Below are 19953 nucleotides of genomic sequence, written 5' to 3' on the forward strand. Positions count from 1 at the left end.
GTCTGCCCCCAATGATATAAACTAGATTCTAAATACTGAGCTGATCTAAAACCCGCCATGAGCCCGCCACACTTTGCCTACTCTTACAGTCTAGATTCACATGGAACCTTGTACAAAGCCTTCATTCCTCCTCCAGGTAATGCCGTGCAAGCCTGTATCACATCATTAACAGCAAGGCCACATTTCCTTGCCACAGTCAGCTAACCCTTCTACGAGGAAGGGCAATAATTAAAGTTTGAATCGGATGATGTAATGCATGCTATACTAGAATGATGTACTTCCAACATGACCCTGAAAGGCCAGGTTATTAAGCGGTGTTGGAGAAAATCTTTCCAGTTAATCGGAAGTGCTGACATCAACACTGCATAGGGTGTGAGCACTGTAAATTCCTGATTTTCCAGTCAAAGGTTAAAAACCATCTGCTATGCTTGGGAGGGTTTTGCCAAGTCCCAAGCACAGCTGTAGAAAACTAGCTTAGCTGGGCTTGATAACTCAGTGGCTACAGTTTTGCCTGGTTAGTTGTTCAACACTATGAAGTTAATGCTTTAAATTTATAATTTATTTTACAAGTTAGTTCTTATAAGAATTTTTATAAGGCTCTTGGTTAAAAATGAGAAGTGGGTCCAGAGAGACTTCTCAGTGAGTAGAATGGGTGCTTCAAGTCTGAAGTCCTAGGTTTGAGCCCCAGGACCCATATGACAGAAGGAAAGAACAAACTCTTCCAAATTGTCTTCTGACCTCTGTAAGCACAGGGTGGTGCCCGCAACACACAAGATTCAAATAAATAAATACATACATAAAGTAAACCTCCCAAAGCAGAAGAGGCTTAAGAATAAAATTCTAAGGCTTTACGTGAGTTGCTTATTTTGCATATAAATGCCAAAGTTATTAATGCACAGTTCTAGTGGGACACTTTGTAAATGCCAAGCTGCTCATCATTCCTAAAACACACATACAATGTGACAAAATGGGCTGACTCTGATCAGAAGCCAAATGACCCTCTAGAAAAATCAACGTGCGGCCTAGAGAGAGAAAACTGAGTACCCAATTCTAGAGTGACCACTTCCTTTCAAAAGAGCACCTAAGAGACCACCTCTACCTACCCAGGTATGCAGGCCTATGTGAACAGGTGTGTAAGCAGGGAGGGTAGAGACACATTCTCAAATGTACCAGACGGTGAGTTTCTTCTTGCCCTTGCTATGTGCAGTCATGGGCTTCTTCTCTTTACCTTCTCCATTTCCCCATCTTGTTTGACTCACCGACTGGAAAGGACTCACCTTATGTTGATCAATGAGAGTCCGGAGAGCATCCTCATCATCCGGGAGAGCACCATGGAAACGCAGGGTTTGCTCTGCTTCTGCCAGCCACTCCAGGAGGGTGTGGACCACAGAGTGAAATTCCTCTGCCTAACAGTTAACACACACACAAAGCAAGATATCCAGTACACCTGTTAGTAACATTTACAGACCTGTACACATGTGCCCCTGCCATGAAAACAGTCTTGAATGAATTATAGACATTACCCCTGTTAAGAAGACAGTGACATGTTACTGTGTTTTACAAATATAAAGAGAGACGGGATACATCAGGAAGGCCTACAGGAAGACGAGGTCACCATTCTTGCAGCCTAGTGCTAGATGTGTGGCAGTTGGAGTTGGGCTGCCCAGCTGAGATATTACTCAAGCAGAACTAAGCAGAGATTAGCAGACACCCTTGCCAAGTACTTTACGTTCTCAAAGTAGGAAACAGGAAGAAGGGCACAGAGAGTGATGAGGCAGACTACTGATGTCTGGGATGAGGACGAGGACCAGCACTGGACACCTAGTCTACCAGAGCTCTTCTTGCTGAGGCCCCAGACATTCCCTCATTACACTTAGCTGTTGGTTATGCGGATTTTACCTGATGCAGAGCTGCTTCTAACCGTGTCTGCTTTGATATAGAAAGTGCACACACAGTCTCCCAGCGGGTGCTCAGTTCCTGCATCTGGACCTTGACCCAGGAGGAGTCATCCCGGCTGCCTTCTATGAGCTCTCTGGCAGAGCGCTTCAGTGCCTGCACGCTGCTGGTCCGCTTCCCCAACTCTTTTTGGAAGACCTAAGGAAAACATATTAACGGTAAGTTAAGTTAACTGTCAATTACAAAACACCACGTATATATGCTTACAGCCTACAGTTTTTAATGACCACATTTTTGGCAGAATCTTCACAAGGTAGGAAGCAACTCATGATTCCTCTTTGAGGATTTAACACTGTCTTGGATAGATGTATTTATATTTGATAACATTCTCATAAGGAACAGGATTTTGCATTTATTTATTTATTTGTTTGTTTGTTTGTTTTTTGAGACAAGGTTTCTCTGTGGCTTTGGAGCCTGTCCTGGAACTAGTTCTTGTAGAGCAGGCTGGACTCAAACTCACAGAGATCCGCCTGCCTCTGCTTCCTGAGTGCTGGGATTAGAGCGTGCGCCACCACCGCCTGGCAGAACAGGATTTTTTAAAGTGACATTAACTAGCCTTTTCCCCACAGCATCTTCAGTATTAACCTGTGTTTTCACACTGTAGACCTGTCACCTCAATGGGAAGGCTTTGGGGAAATCCCACCTCCCCCTCTTAATTTAGGCAAATTTAAAAGTGATGTGGCTTCTTTGAGTCACTCTAAGAAGTGATGTTGAACCCAGGGCTCTTCATTTTTTTTAAATCTAAGTGTCTGTATATAAAACCAGATATTCAGGTCAGGCATTGGTGGCACAGGCCTTTAATCCCAGCACTCGGGAGGCAGAGGCAGGTGGATCTCTGTGAGTTTGAGGCCAGCTTGGTTACAATAGCTAGTTCCAGGATAGGCTCCAAAGCTATAGAAAAAAAAACCTGTCTCAACCAAAAACCAAAACCAAACCAAAACAAAAACCCAGATATTCAGAACCAGTTTTCTATCTACAATAAAATTATTTTAGTTGTCAAAAAAAAAATCATCCCAGAGGGACCTTATCCAAAACAATCCAAACAGATTGTGTGAGCAGCCTGACAGGCTTTGGTCTGACAGTTTAACAGTAAGCACAACTACAGACAGACAGACAGCCCACCAATACACACAGCAGGGAACTATTTACATAATCACTCGGGACAGCACTGGCGTCTTCCAGCTACATTACTAATCCTTAATGAATAAATCATATTTGATGAGTTTTTAATGTGTAAAGTCTGGAAAGTGCTTCAGATAGCAAGTATCTAGACAGTGAACTTATCAATGTGGCGTTTGTGTAGCAAGTAACACTACATCACCCACTATTCACTGCAGAAATGTCTAGCCATGCCTGGACTTATCACACATCAGAATATTTTCTTTGCTGGGCAGTGATGGTGCATGCCAATAAACCCCAGCGCTAGGGAGGCAGAGGCAGACGGATCTCTGTGAGTTCGAGGCCTGCCTGGTCTACGGAGCAAATTCCAGGATAGGCTCCAAAGCTACAGGGAAACCCTGTCTCAAAAAACCACACACACACACACACACACACACACACACACACACACACACACACCAATATTCTTCAATAAAAGTAAAGCATTGTAATTTATTTATTTTATTTGTTTTTTTGTGGGCCAGACCAGTGTTGAGACAGTATCTCATGGCACAAAGACAACCTTGAACTTCAACTCCTCCTGTCTCTACCTCACCAGTGTTAGAATTAAAGGTATGAATTACCACTGGGCATAGGCAGTGTCAGGGATCAAATCGAGCACTAACCCTGCATTCAGGCAACCAAGGTAAACCCCCAGCATGCTCCTTCTTTGCTCCTTTCTTTTCTCTTAGCGTTAATTCGTGTACTACTACAGTTCGAGAGGAACCTCATGACCTCTTGGAGTGTTCCTGCCTGTACACCTAGACAATGACGTCCTTCTAAATCACTAAATGCATAGTTTTGAATTTTATCATGCAACTGTTTGAATGAAGACCCAAACAGAGCCACAACATGAAATTACATTTCAAGTCTAGAGCAGACACAGATCCAGTGATTAAAAGAACAGCATTCCACTGGTTAAGTAACGGCCCCCGCCCCCATCACCTTTAAAGATGGCTTCTGCGTCTGCTCAATCACACATTTCAGTAGGAAGACGGTGACGGAGGAAGACACTCTCAGAGTTTAAAAGGCTACTATTGGCTGCTTGTATTCTTGTCAATGCTGTGTATAAATAGAAAGTTCTGGCCGGCAATACCTTGTGATTGTCAATCAGGTTCATCACTAAGTCAATGTCTCCGTGGACAGGCTGGTCTTCTGCCAGTTGGGGCTCCACGCGATACAGCCAGTCAATGAGGGCCTGCAGAGCATCTGTGAACTGTCCAGAGAACAACAGGGCCTCCTCCAGTTTGTTTTGTCTGGGAAAAGAGGAGACAAATTAGCTCGCTGAAGTTCCCAGTGACGGCTGGTGGCCCTGAAGTGGAAGAGTGAGGGGTCTTTACCGTCTCCTCTGCTATCCTTAGAAAATGCTTTTCTCTTTTATTCCTTTACACGCCTGACATCTGTTACAGGAAAATTCCCTTAACCCCATATTGTAAATCACTGATCCTTGTAGAGTCTAAATACACATATGCACTCTAAAGTTTTACTTAGAAAGATCTGTTTAATGCTGTTTCAGTGTGAAGCTGCCTAGAACTGAACGTTCTACTTCATCTTGATACAAGTTGAAAAATCTATAATCCAAACCTCCAAATTAAAAATTTCCCAAATCTGAAGATTTTCATCGCCAACATGATGCCGCAGAATCCCATACAATAAAACTCTGTTCCATAATGTGCTTTTACAAAAACAAAATACAATAAGACAAATTGGCTTTCTAATTTTAGCCCTGCAGTCTTCTTGGGATCATGTGAGGAAGAAGTACGGTGGAGAACAGCCTTGGAGATTGTGATAAGAAAGAGCGGCCGACTCCATGCTGTGAGTCAACCCAGGACTGGTACCCCCAAAACACATCATCAAGAGAAAGCACAAGAAATCTGCCACAGGAAAAAAAAAACCCATTCCACCAGGTGAACAATTCTCAACAGAGAAAAGTAAGAAAAATTAATTGTTAGCCTCAGTAACAGATCAGATCAGGCAGGAGGAAAAATAACAGAGCTTGAAGAGAAGTCTTTTGAACAGTTAGGGTACAAAAGAAAGAGAGTAGGAAACCATGGAGAGAAAATTCAGGAGCTCTGGGCTGCCCTGAATCAGTGAAATACTCCAGTCCCTGGGCACAGAAAACCACTTCAGTACAACAACAGCAGAAAACTCCCCAAACCTTGGGACGTGGATATCCAGGTACGAAAAGCATTTAGAACATCAAACACACATTACCATGACCTATTATACTTATGTTGTTAAAAGTATAGATGAAGAAAGAATATCAAAGTCACATTTGAAGGTAAATACAACAGACTAACAGCAGCATTTCTCAGAAGGACCCTAAATGCCAGGAGGGCATGGAATTGTGTATTTTGGGTCCTGACAGAAAATAACCACCAACCAAGACGTCTGTAGCCAGCAGGTTTGTCCTTCACAGTCTGGAAGTTAGGACCTTCTGTGATAAGAAGACCAGAAGCACAACAGATGCTTAAGGGACTCTTATACCCAGAAACAGAAGGAATTTAGGAAACACCATCACTGAGACCATGAGTAAATCCCACTAGAAAACAGATACATGACAATAAGGAAGAAAGTAACAACTGTAGTACAGTAAAAATCACATGCATAAGATAAATAGAAAAAAATGAGCAAATTATATTCAAAGTTACTAGGAGAAAATCAGAATGAGATATAAATTTATATGCCAAGTGTTGGAACAGCACCTAATTTTCTAAAAACCAAACACTACTAGACATAAAAAGGAGATTTAGGCCCCACTGCATCAATGGGTGACTGTAATGCACAGAGCAACTTTGCAAAACTGGAGAAAATATCTCCAAATCACATGAGAGCAAAAGAGACCTCATGTATCCCATGAAACCTAAACAAAACCACGCTAGAGCTAAAATAAGGCATAAGGATAAAGCACTTCAGGATGTTGGCACAGGTAGATTTCCTAGATAAGACTCTAGAAGTAGAGAAAACAAGAACAGACACCTGCAATTACATCAAAGGTTCTGCCCAGCACAGCAGATGGTCTTCACTCTGTTACCTACAGGATGAAAGAGTACAAATTGGTTTGAATGAGATGGAGTTCACAGGCTCTTTGAATACTTGGTCGCTAGAACTGTTTGGGAAGGATTAGGAGGTGTGGCCTGCTTAGAAGTGATGTGTCACTGCGAGTGGGCTTTGAGGCTTTAAAGGATACCAGTGTGTACTCTGACTCTTGCTTGTGGTCTGAGATGTGAGCTCTCAGCTGTTCCTGATGCCATGCTTTTTTCCCACCATCATGGACTCTAATCCTCTGGAATTGTAAGCTTACTTAAATCCTTTCTTTTATTAAAAAAAAATTAAAAGAAAAAAATCACCTCAGGTTATATATGTAAGTTATATATGAAACAAATGGATTTCAAACTTAGACTAGAGTCAGTTTTAGCCTCAAGATATTTCATGGTATATATTCCAAAATCTGAAGGAAAAAAAAACCCCATCAAAATCTGAGTATTTCTCATCTTAAGCCTTTTGGATAAGGATACTCAACTTTCCTGACAAAAGTAACTAGAGCTAACCATCAGTGAAACACAGGGTGTTTGATCTTTTATACTATGATTGTACTTTATTAAAGACTTGGAAGTTTTAAAGGAAGTCCTGGGACCTCACAAAAGTCCGTTGGGACAAAGGAAGGTTGGATGCTTGAGCTAATGCTGGGTCAGACTAGTTTTGCCTTGCATAAGGCGTTATGGAACTTGTTTTATTTCATATCCAAAAGCAAGTTCTTTTGGGGGTGGGGGTGTGAGAGAGAGAAATGATAAGGCTCCTGCTTGTATTTTAATATAACTACTCTACCAGTTATATGGAAATCGAAGGAGAACAGTAGCTGGGAGCCAGGCATGGTAGCATTGCTGTAATCCTGGCACTTGAGAAGCTGAGAAAGGAGGATCGGTGTAAGTTCAAGGGTAGCCTTGGCTACACAGTGAACCAAGAGGCCCCTAGAATACAGTGTGGAACTGTCTACAAGTAAGCAAGCAGACCTAGGTAAAAATAAGCAGTATCTGGACAGTCTTTTCAATATGTTCAGGGGGTATTTAGGAAAAACAGATATTCCCTGCCCAAAGGACTCCAAGGGCCACAAACTACCTCCTGTGCATCTGAGGCAGGCCTATAACGTCGCCAGCTGCCGGGAGGAACACCCTACCTTTCCACAGACTTTCCGCATATGGTGTCCCACTTGTCCCTGAGTTCACTCAGCATGTTGTCCAGCTTCAGGTTGTCATCAGCCAGTGTGGTTTTCTCCTTCAGAGAACGTCCAGTTCGATTGGTGGTATCGTAGACAGAATGCTTCCCTCCGAGAGATTTCTGAAACTCCTACATATTTAACAAAGAAGAGAGTAAGTTGCTGCTTGAAACTGTTTGTTTACCAATAGGCAAAAAGTGTTAAAAGCAGGGTCTTTGTTCTCAGCATCATGACCAGTCAGGCATCTCTGTATTAACTGTCATTCACTGCAAAGAGAAGCTTCTTCAGTCGAGGCTTAGGGCACCACTAACCTCCGGGTATAATATAAATATTAAGAAGGCACACTGACAGGTGCATTTAATGAAACAAAGGTAGCATGTTCATCTTTTGCGTCTATGACCTCCCCAGCCATGGGTCTTTGACCAGATCCCTAGAAAAACACTTCATAGCAAATCTCAACTCCTCTGGTTACCCCCATAACAGTCATGCCACTACTGCACCAGTGGACATACTTGGCCTGGCAAGTTGGTATTGTAGCATGCAAGCTACACATGACTCCCTCTAAGAACCCCCCAAAAGCTGTGGAGGAGAGTGCAGAAGGAATATGAGTTGGACAATAGGGAAGAGGGCCATGAATCTTTGTCTTATGGGTATGAAAAGCCATGGCATGCATAAAGTCATAGCAGCTGCAGTTGCTTATACAGGACCTGCATGAGGCTAAATCCAAAAATGTAAATATTCAGTCACAGGTGGGGGAGGGGTCCATGAGGAGTCATTGGTAGGAGAGGGACACTACTGGGGGTGAGGAAATCCCTGTCTTCAGTAATGCAATGATTGCACTGTTATTCATGATCCACTGGCTAGATCCACACTCAAGTCCTCATGGGTTGCCCTTGTTGAACCCACTGGGTCACAAAACAAAAACCAAAAAGAAAAAGTATAAAGGGGACTTGGGAGGAAGATGAGAGAAGGCAAAGATACGAGTAGGGTCAAATGTACTGCAAAAGTGTTTGAAACAACCAAAAGACAAATCATTTTCTTTTAAAGAGGCATCTCTACGAATGGAGGCCATCAGCAGGCAATCAAGCCGGATACACAGCACTGTTTCATGCAGGGGCATCCCAGGACAGAAAGCAATCTTAAACTTGACAACTGAGGGCTTGCTCTTTCTCTCAGAAACTCAGCAACCCTAGGAGTATCTGTATTATTGAGAAAACAATTTCAAATCTTCTTTTTGATGGTAGGGAGGGAGATGTCTAAAACCAGGGCCTTGTGCAAAGCAGGCAAGCTGTTGACCGTGGAGTTATTACATCCTCAGCCCAAATACTTTTGGAGACATCACAGACTCTGCAATAACTGTGCTAAAATGACTGTGAGGTTTTAGAGAGGAAAACATGGCCACATACCGATGAATCTAGCTGGACAGGGTGATTAGCTAACGCAAACTTCTGATAGGTTTCTGTTGTTGTTGGACATCCCTATTGCTACCTAATGTGGATATTCAGACTACCATACAGGTCATTTTGTCTGGGAGCCAGAAGTCAGGACTGCCATTCTAGAGTCTGATGGATAGACCATTTGGAAAACCTTTACCCATTCTCTCCAGCTGTATAAACCTCTATCTCCACAGAGGGTTATGTTACTTTCCCAGGATCAAATGGCCATTGTGCTGTGGTAATTCAAACGTACCTGGCCCCCATAATCTCATAGGGAGTGGTACTACTAGGAGGTGTGGCTTTGTTAAAGGAAGTGTGTCACTACGAGGGCAGGCTTTGAGGTTTCCTATGCTCAGGATACTGCCCAGTGTCTTGGTTGACTTCCTGTGGCCTCCAAGACTTAGGACTCAGCTACTCCTACAGCACCACAGCTGCCTGCATGCCACCATGATGCCAATGGACGGAACCTCTGAAACTGTAAGCGAGCCCCTCAATTAAATGCTTTCTTGATAAGATCTACCATGGTGTCTCTTCACAGCAACAGAAACCCTCACGAAGACATGTGGTACTAATGTAACATCTATATGGTACCACTCTTTACCTTTTAGTTACAGCTTTCATGTTTATGTATGTATATGTGTAAGGAAATGACTTATTTTCTTCCCACACAACTCAATCATACTTATAAGAACCAGGACTGTGTTTGTGGGCCTCTTAGTACCATTTCCTAGCTAGCAGGTATTTGTATTTGTAAGTATTTACAAAAAGAGTAGAAAAAGGAGACCATTGCTGCTGAAGATACAATCTCAGGAATAAAAAGGAAGAAAGGTCAACTTAGCATACACTGTCTAGACTGATGGACCAGCAAGGTGACACTGTGACGGGCTAGGAAACAGGTACCACCCACCTCTTGAGCAGTGGTTCTCAACTTCCGTGAAGCTGTGACCCTTTAATGAGGTTCCTCATGCTGTGGTGACCCCCAACCATAAATTATTTCGTGGCTACTTCATAACTGTAATTTTGCTACTGTTAGCAATCGTAATGTAAATATATCTGTTATGCAGAATATGTCACCCAAAAGTTGCTAACTGCAGCAAATCTCAAGGTTACTACTATCCAATGCATGTTTATTGCATTTTAAAAGCTACACTTCCCACTGTTACAGTGATGACTGCTCTCACGCTGTTTTGGATGGACCGCTTGTGTTCGGCATCAAGGCGTTGACATGGATCGCCTCCAAAGCAGACACACACTAAACAATTTATTGGAGTAGACAGACTAGAGCTTTCCGATGCTGATTAGCACAGATTTCCTTCAAAATGGCTTTTATGGGCTGCCTTAAAGATGTGTCTTGGAGAAGTCGTAAACACTGGTAATAAATAACATCGGGTAAAATGGCGACTCTAATGTTCTCTGCATATTTGTTTCTCTGGGTTTCTCTAACTTTAGGATGCAATGTCACTTTTATAAGATTACATAATATCCACTTGTAAATTAAAAAAAAAACAGCATTTTATTTAGAGCAGGGGTCTAATGTTCCCATCAGAGGAGTATGGATGATGCTGGCCACTGTGGCAGCTCACAGACAGAAGCCACCAGCTAAACAAGGCAATCCTGAAGCCTCGTCTAGCCCGAGGGCACACATGTTTCCTCCTATCATCCTCTAGTCAAGACCCTCTGGGTGACTTCACAGAACACATGTGAAAATTATGTCTTCTAGTCGTTTTAAAATCGCCAAGTTCTAAGCAGTGATTTCCATGCAGCAGTCTGAAACTCTAAAAGTGTTCACAGCAGTCAGGCTCAGCGGCTCACCCCACACCCTCCCCCGCACGACCAGGGACCACTTTATAACAGAGGCACCAGGACGGAGGAGCTGAGCAGGGCAGAAACGTGCTCTTCAGGGACTAGTGGAAGTAATTTTTTGAGACACCGTTTTTACATTTTTCTAGTCTCACAAAGAAGCTGGCACCTCTTCCTCTGAGAGAAGAAATGGAATTTTCACACACCCACACTCACACACCAGTTCCTAGATAGCATCAGTCAACTTTTCCTACCTCTCTGTTTAGAAGGATCTTACTTATTTATGAGACGAGACTTTACTATGTTCCCCAGTCTGTCAAAAGACTTGCCACGAAAAGCTGAATGACAGCGCTCAAGTGTTCTGAATGATGATGTAACCACCCATGCGTTCTGATGGCCTTAGGCAATCCTGGGAAGGCCTAAGTCATTTGACCCCCCCTTGGGGCTGTGACCCCCATGCTGAGAACCACTGTTCTAGACTGCAGCCTTTCTTCTGGTCCGGTGATGAATACACACACGGACAAGAAAGGATCAGCGGCGATCTTGAAACGCAGAGTGCGCGTTTTAAACGAGTGGCTCACCTTGTGCTGTGCCAGCTGTGTTTTGATTTTGTCTGGGTCATTGGCGATTTCCAGTTCAGAATCCAAGGCCTTTTCGGACTCTTCCAGCCATTCCATTAGTTTACTCCAGGCTTCATGGAACTGGTAAAGAGACCACATTTGTTCAGAAAGTTGTGAAGCACACAACGCTTGAAATTTAGTAAAACAGAAACCACCACCAACGGATTCACTAAAAACCATCAACTCATACATTCCCCCGAAGACAAACGGGGAAGGTTTCATGAGCAAACTGCGGAGTGTCCTGCCACACTGGACACAGGTGGCTGTGGCCTGAGTCAGCCAACCAGGTCACTGAGTCCAGGAAAGAGGCAGGGAAGGAGCTCTAGGGGCCCTGCCGCCACTACACTGCCTCCTTTAGCTCAGCAGTTAACACAAACTCCCAGAGAATATGTTTTGTTTCTCTGTCTCTTTACATAGCTTGACATTTTTCTGTGCTAAACTCCTATGTCAAGAAAAAGAAATAAGAGGAAAAAGTCCAACACTTGTGAATTATTCTTTAAACACGCCAAGAACAAAGAAGGCTATCTCTTTTATACATGAGGTAGCCCAACACCCTCACTCCTGCTCTAGAGCCCCACTCAGAGCCCCTCACACCCTCACCCCTGCTCTAGAGCCCCACTCAGAGCCCCTCACACCCTCACTCCTGCTCTGGAGCCCCACTCAGTGCCCCTCACACCCTCACTCCTGCTCTGGAGCCCCACTCAGTGCCCCTCACACCCTCACCCCTGCTCTAGGGCCTCACTCAGCCTTCACCCACCTCCGGTGGTCAGATGTGCACTACCACCACGCTAGCATTCTAACCATGTCTAATTCTGTTTGCCAACCAGGAACTTGAAAACATTGTAGGTCAGCGCATGTTTGAGTATAGCAGAGTTTATCTTGTGTTTATCTTCCAGAAGAGCAATCAGATACAAATTCTGGACACCAGTTACAAAACTGGTTACATGGTATTCTCTCTCCCCCCCTCCCCCCCCCCAGGGATTCTCTGTAGCTCTGGAGCCTGTTCTGGAACTTGCTCTGTATATCAGGTTGGCTTCGAACTCACAGAGATCCGCCTGTCTCTGCCTCTGGAGTGCTGAGATTAAAGGTGTGTGCCACCAACATCGGGTCACGGTATTTTTTTTTTATTTTTTTAAATATTTATTTATTTATTATTTATACAGTATTCTGTCTGCTTATATGCCTGCAGGCCAGAAGAGGGCACCAGACCTCATTACAGATGGTTGTGAGCCACCATGTGGTTGCTGGGAATTGAACTCCGGACCTTTGGAAGAGCAGGCAGTGCTCTTAACCGCTGAGCCATCTCTCCAGCCCCCCGGTATTTCTTATAATACATTTAAATGAAGAGCTACAGAACAAAAGCTAAAGAAATGAGTGTAAGATCCCTGGACACACAAACACACTGACATGAAGTAACAAAAGCTGCATAACCATAGCAACACGAGTATCTTACAGCACAAGCCGCGAGAGTGTACTAAAGAACAGCTCATCACAGACTTGGCCTCCCTGCCCAGAACATGCCTCTCACATTGCTAATCAACTTAAATGTGAAGGAAAAGGAGGATAGTAAAAGTCGGAGAGCCACATCAGTCCATAAGACAAAACCCAGGACAGGGAAGGAACGAGAGGACAGTCCCACGAAGTGATGGGTGGTTTGGCTCTAAACAGGTGTGGAAGCGGGCTGTTGAGCGGTGTAAAATACACAGGCTTTGATGCCCACCCTCTAAAGCTATGCTTAAGCCACAGAAATAGGACAAACACCATCCATTTGCAATGAAGGCAGAAGAATACAAAGCTGGCTAACAAGATCACATCACTGGCCAGATGGAGAGAGGATAGACGGCAAGCAGCTACTTGTATTCAACAGGCCTTGTAAGTTAGCTGTTCAAACTCAAGAAATACTTGTGGAGAGGAACATGCCAGGTTCAGAGTCAATACTGTCTAACAGAATCTTTAAAGACTGATCCTATTTCAGAGACCGAGTGAAGGTGTCAGAAATGCTTATGGCATTTCTAAAGCCTTTATGCATCGCCCAGACACCACACTCCAATGTCGCCAATGCCAGACAACAGGAGCTTGAATGAGGCAAAAGCAGAAACCACAAAATTCAGCCTCAATATCACACTAAGTTTCTAGTTAAAAAAAAAAGAAAAAAAAAAAGAAAAATTCTCTTCCAAATAAGGTGGCTCTATCCTCACAGGGCAGAAAGATGTGTAATTTTCCTCTTGTCTGTGGTTAGTTCAGATGTCAGTTAACGGCAGGTTAAGAGAGAATGGAAAGCTCTGTGTGGGGTTGTGAGAGTCCCGAAATCAAACCAAAAGCAGCCTCCAGAGATCTAGGTAATTAGCTTCACGTGAGATGGAGCCACACCAAGATTGTTGGGAAGAAATAAAGGCCGCTGCCTAGCAGCCTGGGAAGAGGGCATCGCAAGAAAGGTCCCTCGGGGAGCACCGTGGAGGCCGCGGGTCTGCTCCTTAGCTCCGATGTGAGGGAAGTTTGACTTAGAGTTAGCAACAGAAGAGGGTCTGGTGCCCCTCTCTGATTAAGAGAACAGGGGTTGAAAGGACAAGGGCAAAAATAAACACACTGCAAACAAAAATCTCTAAGTTCTTAATGGGCCTTGATGCTAATCTATGAAGCTGAGCCATTTATAGCTTTTCAAAATGAGTCCCCATGGCCCAACATGGCTGCCAGCACAAAAAGGTGACGTCAAGAGTCCAAAGGCAGGCCACTGCCCTTTCAGGAAAGGAACACCATGGCTTCTTATTGTTGCATGGCACGACCTGCGGTAAAAGTCCTGTGATCGCACATCTCAGCAGCTTCAGCTACCGACTGCCAAGGCCAGAGAACATCACTCTAGTTTACTACCTGCTTGGCCCTCTTCCTCGCCTCGTCCAGGGACCGTCCTCTTTCCACCAGCCGCTGAACCACCTTCTCCCACCGGCTCTGCACGCTGATCAGCAGGTTCTTGATGAGCACCACGTCTTGCTTCTGACTGAAGTACTTCAGGTGGGTTCCAGTTTTGTCCAGTTCTATTATCTGCTCACGGTGAGAATTCACTTCATTGGCGAAGACCTTTCCCGCAAAAGAAGAACATCATTAGACACACGGGGAAATGGATTGACTTTAAAAGCGTACCACTGTCACAATGCTCGCGTTCAGGGACAACGCAAAGTTCTCAGGTGGGGAGGGTGCGGGGTGAGTCCAGGAGGAATTCGGGGAGCTCCAGGAATGTGATCAAATATGCCGCACACAGGTGTGAAGTCCTCAAGGAATAAAACAACACATTACAAAAGAGAGTTTTCAAATTACTAAACTGATGCTTGTGACAGACAGGAAGGCAGACTGGTCTCTGGAAGCCAGGTGCTTCCCATCCGAGTTCCCACGTACCTTGTGCTCATCGATCTGAAACAAGATTGTGTCCAAGATAAGACTTGGCCGAGAAGCCACGTTCAGGGTTTGCTCGGCCTGGGTGAGCCAGTTGATGAAGTCCTGGAGGGAATTGTGGAAGTCCATTGCTAAGTAGAGAGCCTCTTCCAATTTGGTCTGTAAAGGAAGATGGTGTGTTTCAGTTTAATCAACTGACTTATAAAACTAATACTTATAAAGCCCAAGTACAATCATATCATTCTCTTTCATCTAATTTGTGATCAGAATACAACTATTCATAACCTAGAACTCGAGTGCTTCAATGTTTTAAAAATTACCAGAGCACAAACCGAGTAACACCTGACCTGTGATAAATCCTTATCCGTACCGTACCTCTGTTCTCTTGGGTTAGAATACTATGTTTAACTTCATAAAACACCAAGTATATGCAAAAAGATATGGACACGGATCATGAAAATTAGACTCCTGATAGCTGGAAATAAAACATAACCCAGGCCCTAATGACACCAAATGCAGTTCTGCCGTACTGATCGAAGCACGTACTTTCTTCTCGTTGAGCTTGTTTTTCACAGATTCCCATTTCTCTTTCAAGTTGTTTATGTCCTGGTCAATATTTGTCTCTGCAGATTTGGGGCATCTTGCGAGCATCTGCTGCCCTTTCTGCATCAGACTCTTGTATGTTTCTTCTTTGATGTCAAAGGCAGCGCAGACTTCCTAAAATGAGAGGCCTTCATGTCATATGACTTGCCAAAGAACAAGATGTAAGTTACATTTTTTTTAAAAGAATATTTACTTGTAATATGTATGAATGTACATTTGTCTGCCTAAATGCACGTGCACATGTGTGTGCCTGGAGCCCTGCCTGGTGCCCCTGGAGGTCAGAAGAGGGTGAGCGTTATAAACCATCATGTAGGTGCTTGGAACTAGACCTGGGCTCATGGTAAGACCAATGAGTGCTCCTAACCACTGAGCCTCAGTCCTCTTTCTGGCTTACAGAGCAACCCTGACAGGCAGCTACACTGTACCCAATACCGAAACAGCACTAATGCTCATAGCCACTCCCTGTCTACTGCATGTTGCGTGCTAAGGCCTACAGCAGTAACTGGCATGCTGCCAAGAAGGGTCTCGCTGCATGGTAACCAGTGTGATCTGTGATGCGGTGCCAGCAATTTAATTTCTCTGAGTTTTCCTCCTCTGAAAACCGAGAGAAACATCTATGTCCTTTTTACCATGATACAACAACTAAATAATTATTGGTACAGTTTAACCCTGTACTCAGCAAACATGTGAAGGACAGAAAACCCAGAACCAGTACAGAAAGATGCTCAGGCTGATACAGAGATTGCCAGAGTAGTGGAGCCACACTTGAGATACCATTTTCATTGATAAATTTCTAAAAGTTACAAACTAGGATGATGTGTCAATCTTCTATGATAAATACAGAAAACACCGGCTAAAATTAAAAGTTTAACACCAATGAAATAACGTTTATAATTAATTAAAAACCAAAAAATTCAATTTTTCTCACACTGATTGAATTATAACGTGGGTTGAATCAGTTTTGACTAAAAGTTATACATTCCACATCTTACTGATATTTTCAATTTTTTTTTTTAAAATCGAGTTAAGTTTTATACAACTAACCATCTGAAGTACACTAGTTAGTGATCTGAGCCGTTACAAAGCTCACTAAGTACATTTTCAGCAGCTCAAACCTATATTCCTCATCCTTACAAGAAAGCACATTAAAGATGAGGCACACTTACAGCATCATTTTAAAATAGCGTTAGCCCCTAAGGCAGCCTCAGGATGTGATCACTCCACATCTTGTTCTCATCTTCATTTCTAGCACAAGCAGAACAAAAGGAAACTTCTGCCACGGCCTTATAGTTTTAGAATCTGCTAGATGTTTATTTATTGATTGGGTTTTCCGAGACAGAATTTCTCTGTGTAGCCCTGGCTGTCCTTGAGCCCAAGGCCAGCCTGGTCTACAAAGTAACTCACAGAGATCCCTCTGATTCCCGAGTGTTAGGATTAAAGGCGTGCGCCACCACCGCAGGGCTTCAAACTAAGTATTTTATGTGTAGTTTTCTGGAAGTTCTTAAGATGAGCTCTCTGCTTTCAAGTTCTTATATAATTTTTGGAAAGTGTAACATTCTCAAGATAGAATTAACTCTTAGTTAATGAGTTATGAATGATGTGAAAGCTATGTAAGCATTTCCAGGGAAGTAATGAACTACTTGAGTTCACTGAGCTATTAAATCATTCAGTTTTCAGAAAGATGAGCACTCTTAGGGTACAAATCGGTAGGCAAAACTACTTCGTCATTGAGCAAACGGGTCTTGCCCAGTGGCAAACAGCAAAACCAAGCCATAGGGTTATAGGCATATGCCAGGTCTAGCCTGATAATTTTAGAGATGTTCTTCATACTGCTTATAACTTGGCATGTGTGGGGAGGGGGGAGGGAAGGAGGGAGGGAAAGTGACTGTGTTACTCAAAACCACTACACTTCTTTAAAACCTTTTTCATTGCTAAATGGTGCTGTGTCTAGCATTTACACACAATGATTTCTGCCACAAAACTTAACCTTTTGACCGTATCTTCTTCCACTATTATTTATGCATTACCTGGGCGAGAGCCGTAGGAAATATCATACATACCATGTGTGCGTTAAGCTGCTCCCTGGCTGTTTCTGGCAAACCTCCCAGGGGTTTGGATGCCAAGAGGTGACGCTCTGTGTCAGTCAGCCACTGCTGCAAATCTTCGATTTCACCATGGAACCCTTTGGCCTGCAGTGATTGGGGAGTGTTAGGTTTCTGTCAGAAATACTATCACCTTCAAGCAAGGTCAGCCTCTCTCTGCATCACGTAACGTATGGAACCAGGGGCTCGCTACCTGTGCACCCCATCAAGAGAGCTCAGGTCAGCTAAGAAGTGGAGCGCCGCCTTCTCATCTGCTCTGTTCTTTATCCCACTGATTTTTACTCCTCTCTTTTAAGTATCAACATGAAATATCCATCTGTGACTCAATGAAGCAAATCCACATGACTTTGGACTTGGACACCAGAGCGAGCCTAGGGCTTATTCCCTTCATTCACCTGGCGCAAGGCACTATCCAGCTGCTGCTTCCTTTGATCTGTTTTTTCCAAAATATCCTGCCAGCGTTGATTTAAGATTTTGAGCTTGTACTGGAGGTTGCTTGCTTCTTCTCCCGCACTTGAGGCAATTAGATCATTTCCTGCTCTGTTGACCGCTTCTACTGTGGACTGGTGGGCTAAAACGTCATTTTGGAGCACCTGAAAATGTCAATATGATCATTAGCTGGAAACACAGTAATGGTACTTATAATGCTTGCTTATTTTTTTTTCTTTCTTTTTCTGGCAGGGAGAGGGTCTCATGTATTCCAAGCAAACCTTGAAGTCAACACACAGCTAAGGAGGACTTGAAACTTCTAATCTTTTCCCACCTCCCAAGTGCTGGTAATACAGGCGTGGAATAGCACAGGTAGTTTTAGGTACCACTGAGGGATCAAACCTAGTCTTCATGCAAGCTAGGTAAGGACCGTAAACTGAACCACACCTCTAGTCCATCATACTTGCTTTATTTTCTGGTTGTGAAATATTCTGAAACAAAAACCTCATAACAAAGAAGTTTTAATAGCAAGTTTTCGTGACAGCTCCCTTTCCTTCAACTTTTGAGGCTTCCTAGATAGACACACCTTCAGTTTAGATATGCCAGTCGTCCAAACGCTGACAGGTATTCTCACTACAATGCCCTTGTGACTGATGCACTACGTTCTTCTGTAGAGATTATAATTAGATGATTGAAGCATTTCCACTGATTCAAGTCCATTTTAAGTTTAATTTAATCTGAAGGTTTTAAGGGATTTTTTACTCCTTTATATTCATTTTCCTAATATAAGATTATCACATACCTTAAGACACATGTTTTATAATTACTGTTTTGAAAGGAGAAATACAATCTTTTATTCTCTCATTGAAAGGAAGCAAGGACTACTAATTTGAAAGGAGCCCTTTCTCTTATGTTAGCCAGGAGGTCATCAGGGCCCTACCCCACACTCTCCGACGTATGCTTGGCAGTAATAAAGAAAAGGATGTCATCTCTTATCCTATGCAGGACATCACACATCTGGAGGGGAGTCCAGGCCCGGAGGCTCTCCAGATAAGGGAGGCAGCCCCTGGAGTACGGCCTTTGTTTCTGAGGGACCCGATGAGTCAGTGTTTTCCAGAGGCACACAGCCAGCTGAGTGGGGAGTCAATTCTGGAGAGCACGCACCCTGGCATGGTCACTGCGGGAAACACTTCCTCGAGGCCTGAGTTAGACTCTGCCAGTGTGGACACTGACAGGACAGTTCTGTCAGGTTCCTTCCTCTCACGCTCAGAGGCAGGGGGAGACCATGAGCAGAGGGTGGAAACTCTCTCTTCGCACTGGTTTTGGCAACCCCAAGTCACTACACAATGATCTTTCAGAAATGAAGAGCAAACAGGCCAAATAGCATCTCTAGCGAGTCAGATGAACAGATCTCCCGACTAAACAACTGGACTGGGCGTCTGATTTTCTACCTCTACGACACACAATTCTGACTGCTGACGTAGGCTGCATTTAAGACCATTGCCAGATTTCTAAGGCGTAAAAGCTTCTATACGCTCACACCACGAGACAAACATACTGTGTTTTGATGAAGAGTCGTTCTGGAAAGCAACTGTCATCCACGGGACCGGGGTGTTAAAAGCCGTGGTAGAACAACAGCGTTTTCAGCCTGGATGCTTTTAGGTCATTCTCTATTTAACCCTTTCAAGCAATTTAATGCCAAATAACCTCTGTTAAAATCGTAAACGTGAAGAACTCCGACATGAAAATAACAGGCAGAGACAGTACGTACGTGGTGCTTGGCGAGTTCAATTTCAATGGCTTTCGGGTCTCCTCCGACGGGTTTCTGTTCACTCAGCAAGCCCTTTGTGTGTGTCAGCCACGCCAGGAGCTCGTCCAGGGCATGCTGGAACTGACCCAGCGCCAAGAGAGCACCTTCCAGCTTGTGCTGCCAAGAATCAGGGGAGAAAATCCACTTAGAGTCGGACATCATGAATGATGGGCCCTTACAAAACCAATGCAAAGCACCAACTGCTGGATGCTGTCCGAGTCCATCCGCGTGGCTCACGAATCTAGCCATATCTGTAATCAACAAGTCTAGTTGGAGGTATCACACACACACACACACACACACACACACACACACACACACACACACGTGGTTAGATGTGGCACAAAGGGGGGAGTTTTAATAAGAAAATTTTAGATGCCTCTAACGGTTATTGCTCTTAACTGCTAGTTTGATTTTCAATGGCTGTTTTATATTG

The 19953-nt window shown here is 43.8% G+C and overlaps 1 protein-coding gene across 1 annotated transcript in view; it reads right to left on the reverse strand.

Moving 5' to 3' along the window:
• Dst (dystonin) overlaps positions 1-19953 on the reverse strand; it is a 199845-nt gene that overhangs the window by 19713 nt on the left and 160179 nt on the right. Inside the window, 11 exon segments of the mRNA XM_050134804.1 lie at positions 1278-1406; positions 1900-2094; positions 4211-4370; positions 7292-7461; positions 11148-11267; positions 14055-14261; positions 14577-14732; positions 15120-15290; positions 17237-17365; positions 17674-17871; positions 19479-19634. Of these exon segments, the coding sequence (XP_049990761.1) occupies positions 1278-1406; positions 1900-2094; positions 4211-4370; positions 7292-7461; positions 11148-11267; positions 14055-14261; positions 14577-14732; positions 15120-15290; positions 17237-17365; positions 17674-17871; positions 19479-19634 (1791 nt within the window).

Source organism: Alexandromys fortis, unplaced genomic scaffold (genome assembly GCF_014885135.2).
Source record: "Alexandromys fortis isolate MF-2015 unplaced genomic scaffold, M_Fortis_MF-2015_v1.1 scaffold_20, whole genome shotgun sequence".
NCBI lineage: Eukaryota > Metazoa > Chordata > Mammalia > Rodentia > Cricetidae > Alexandromys > Alexandromys fortis.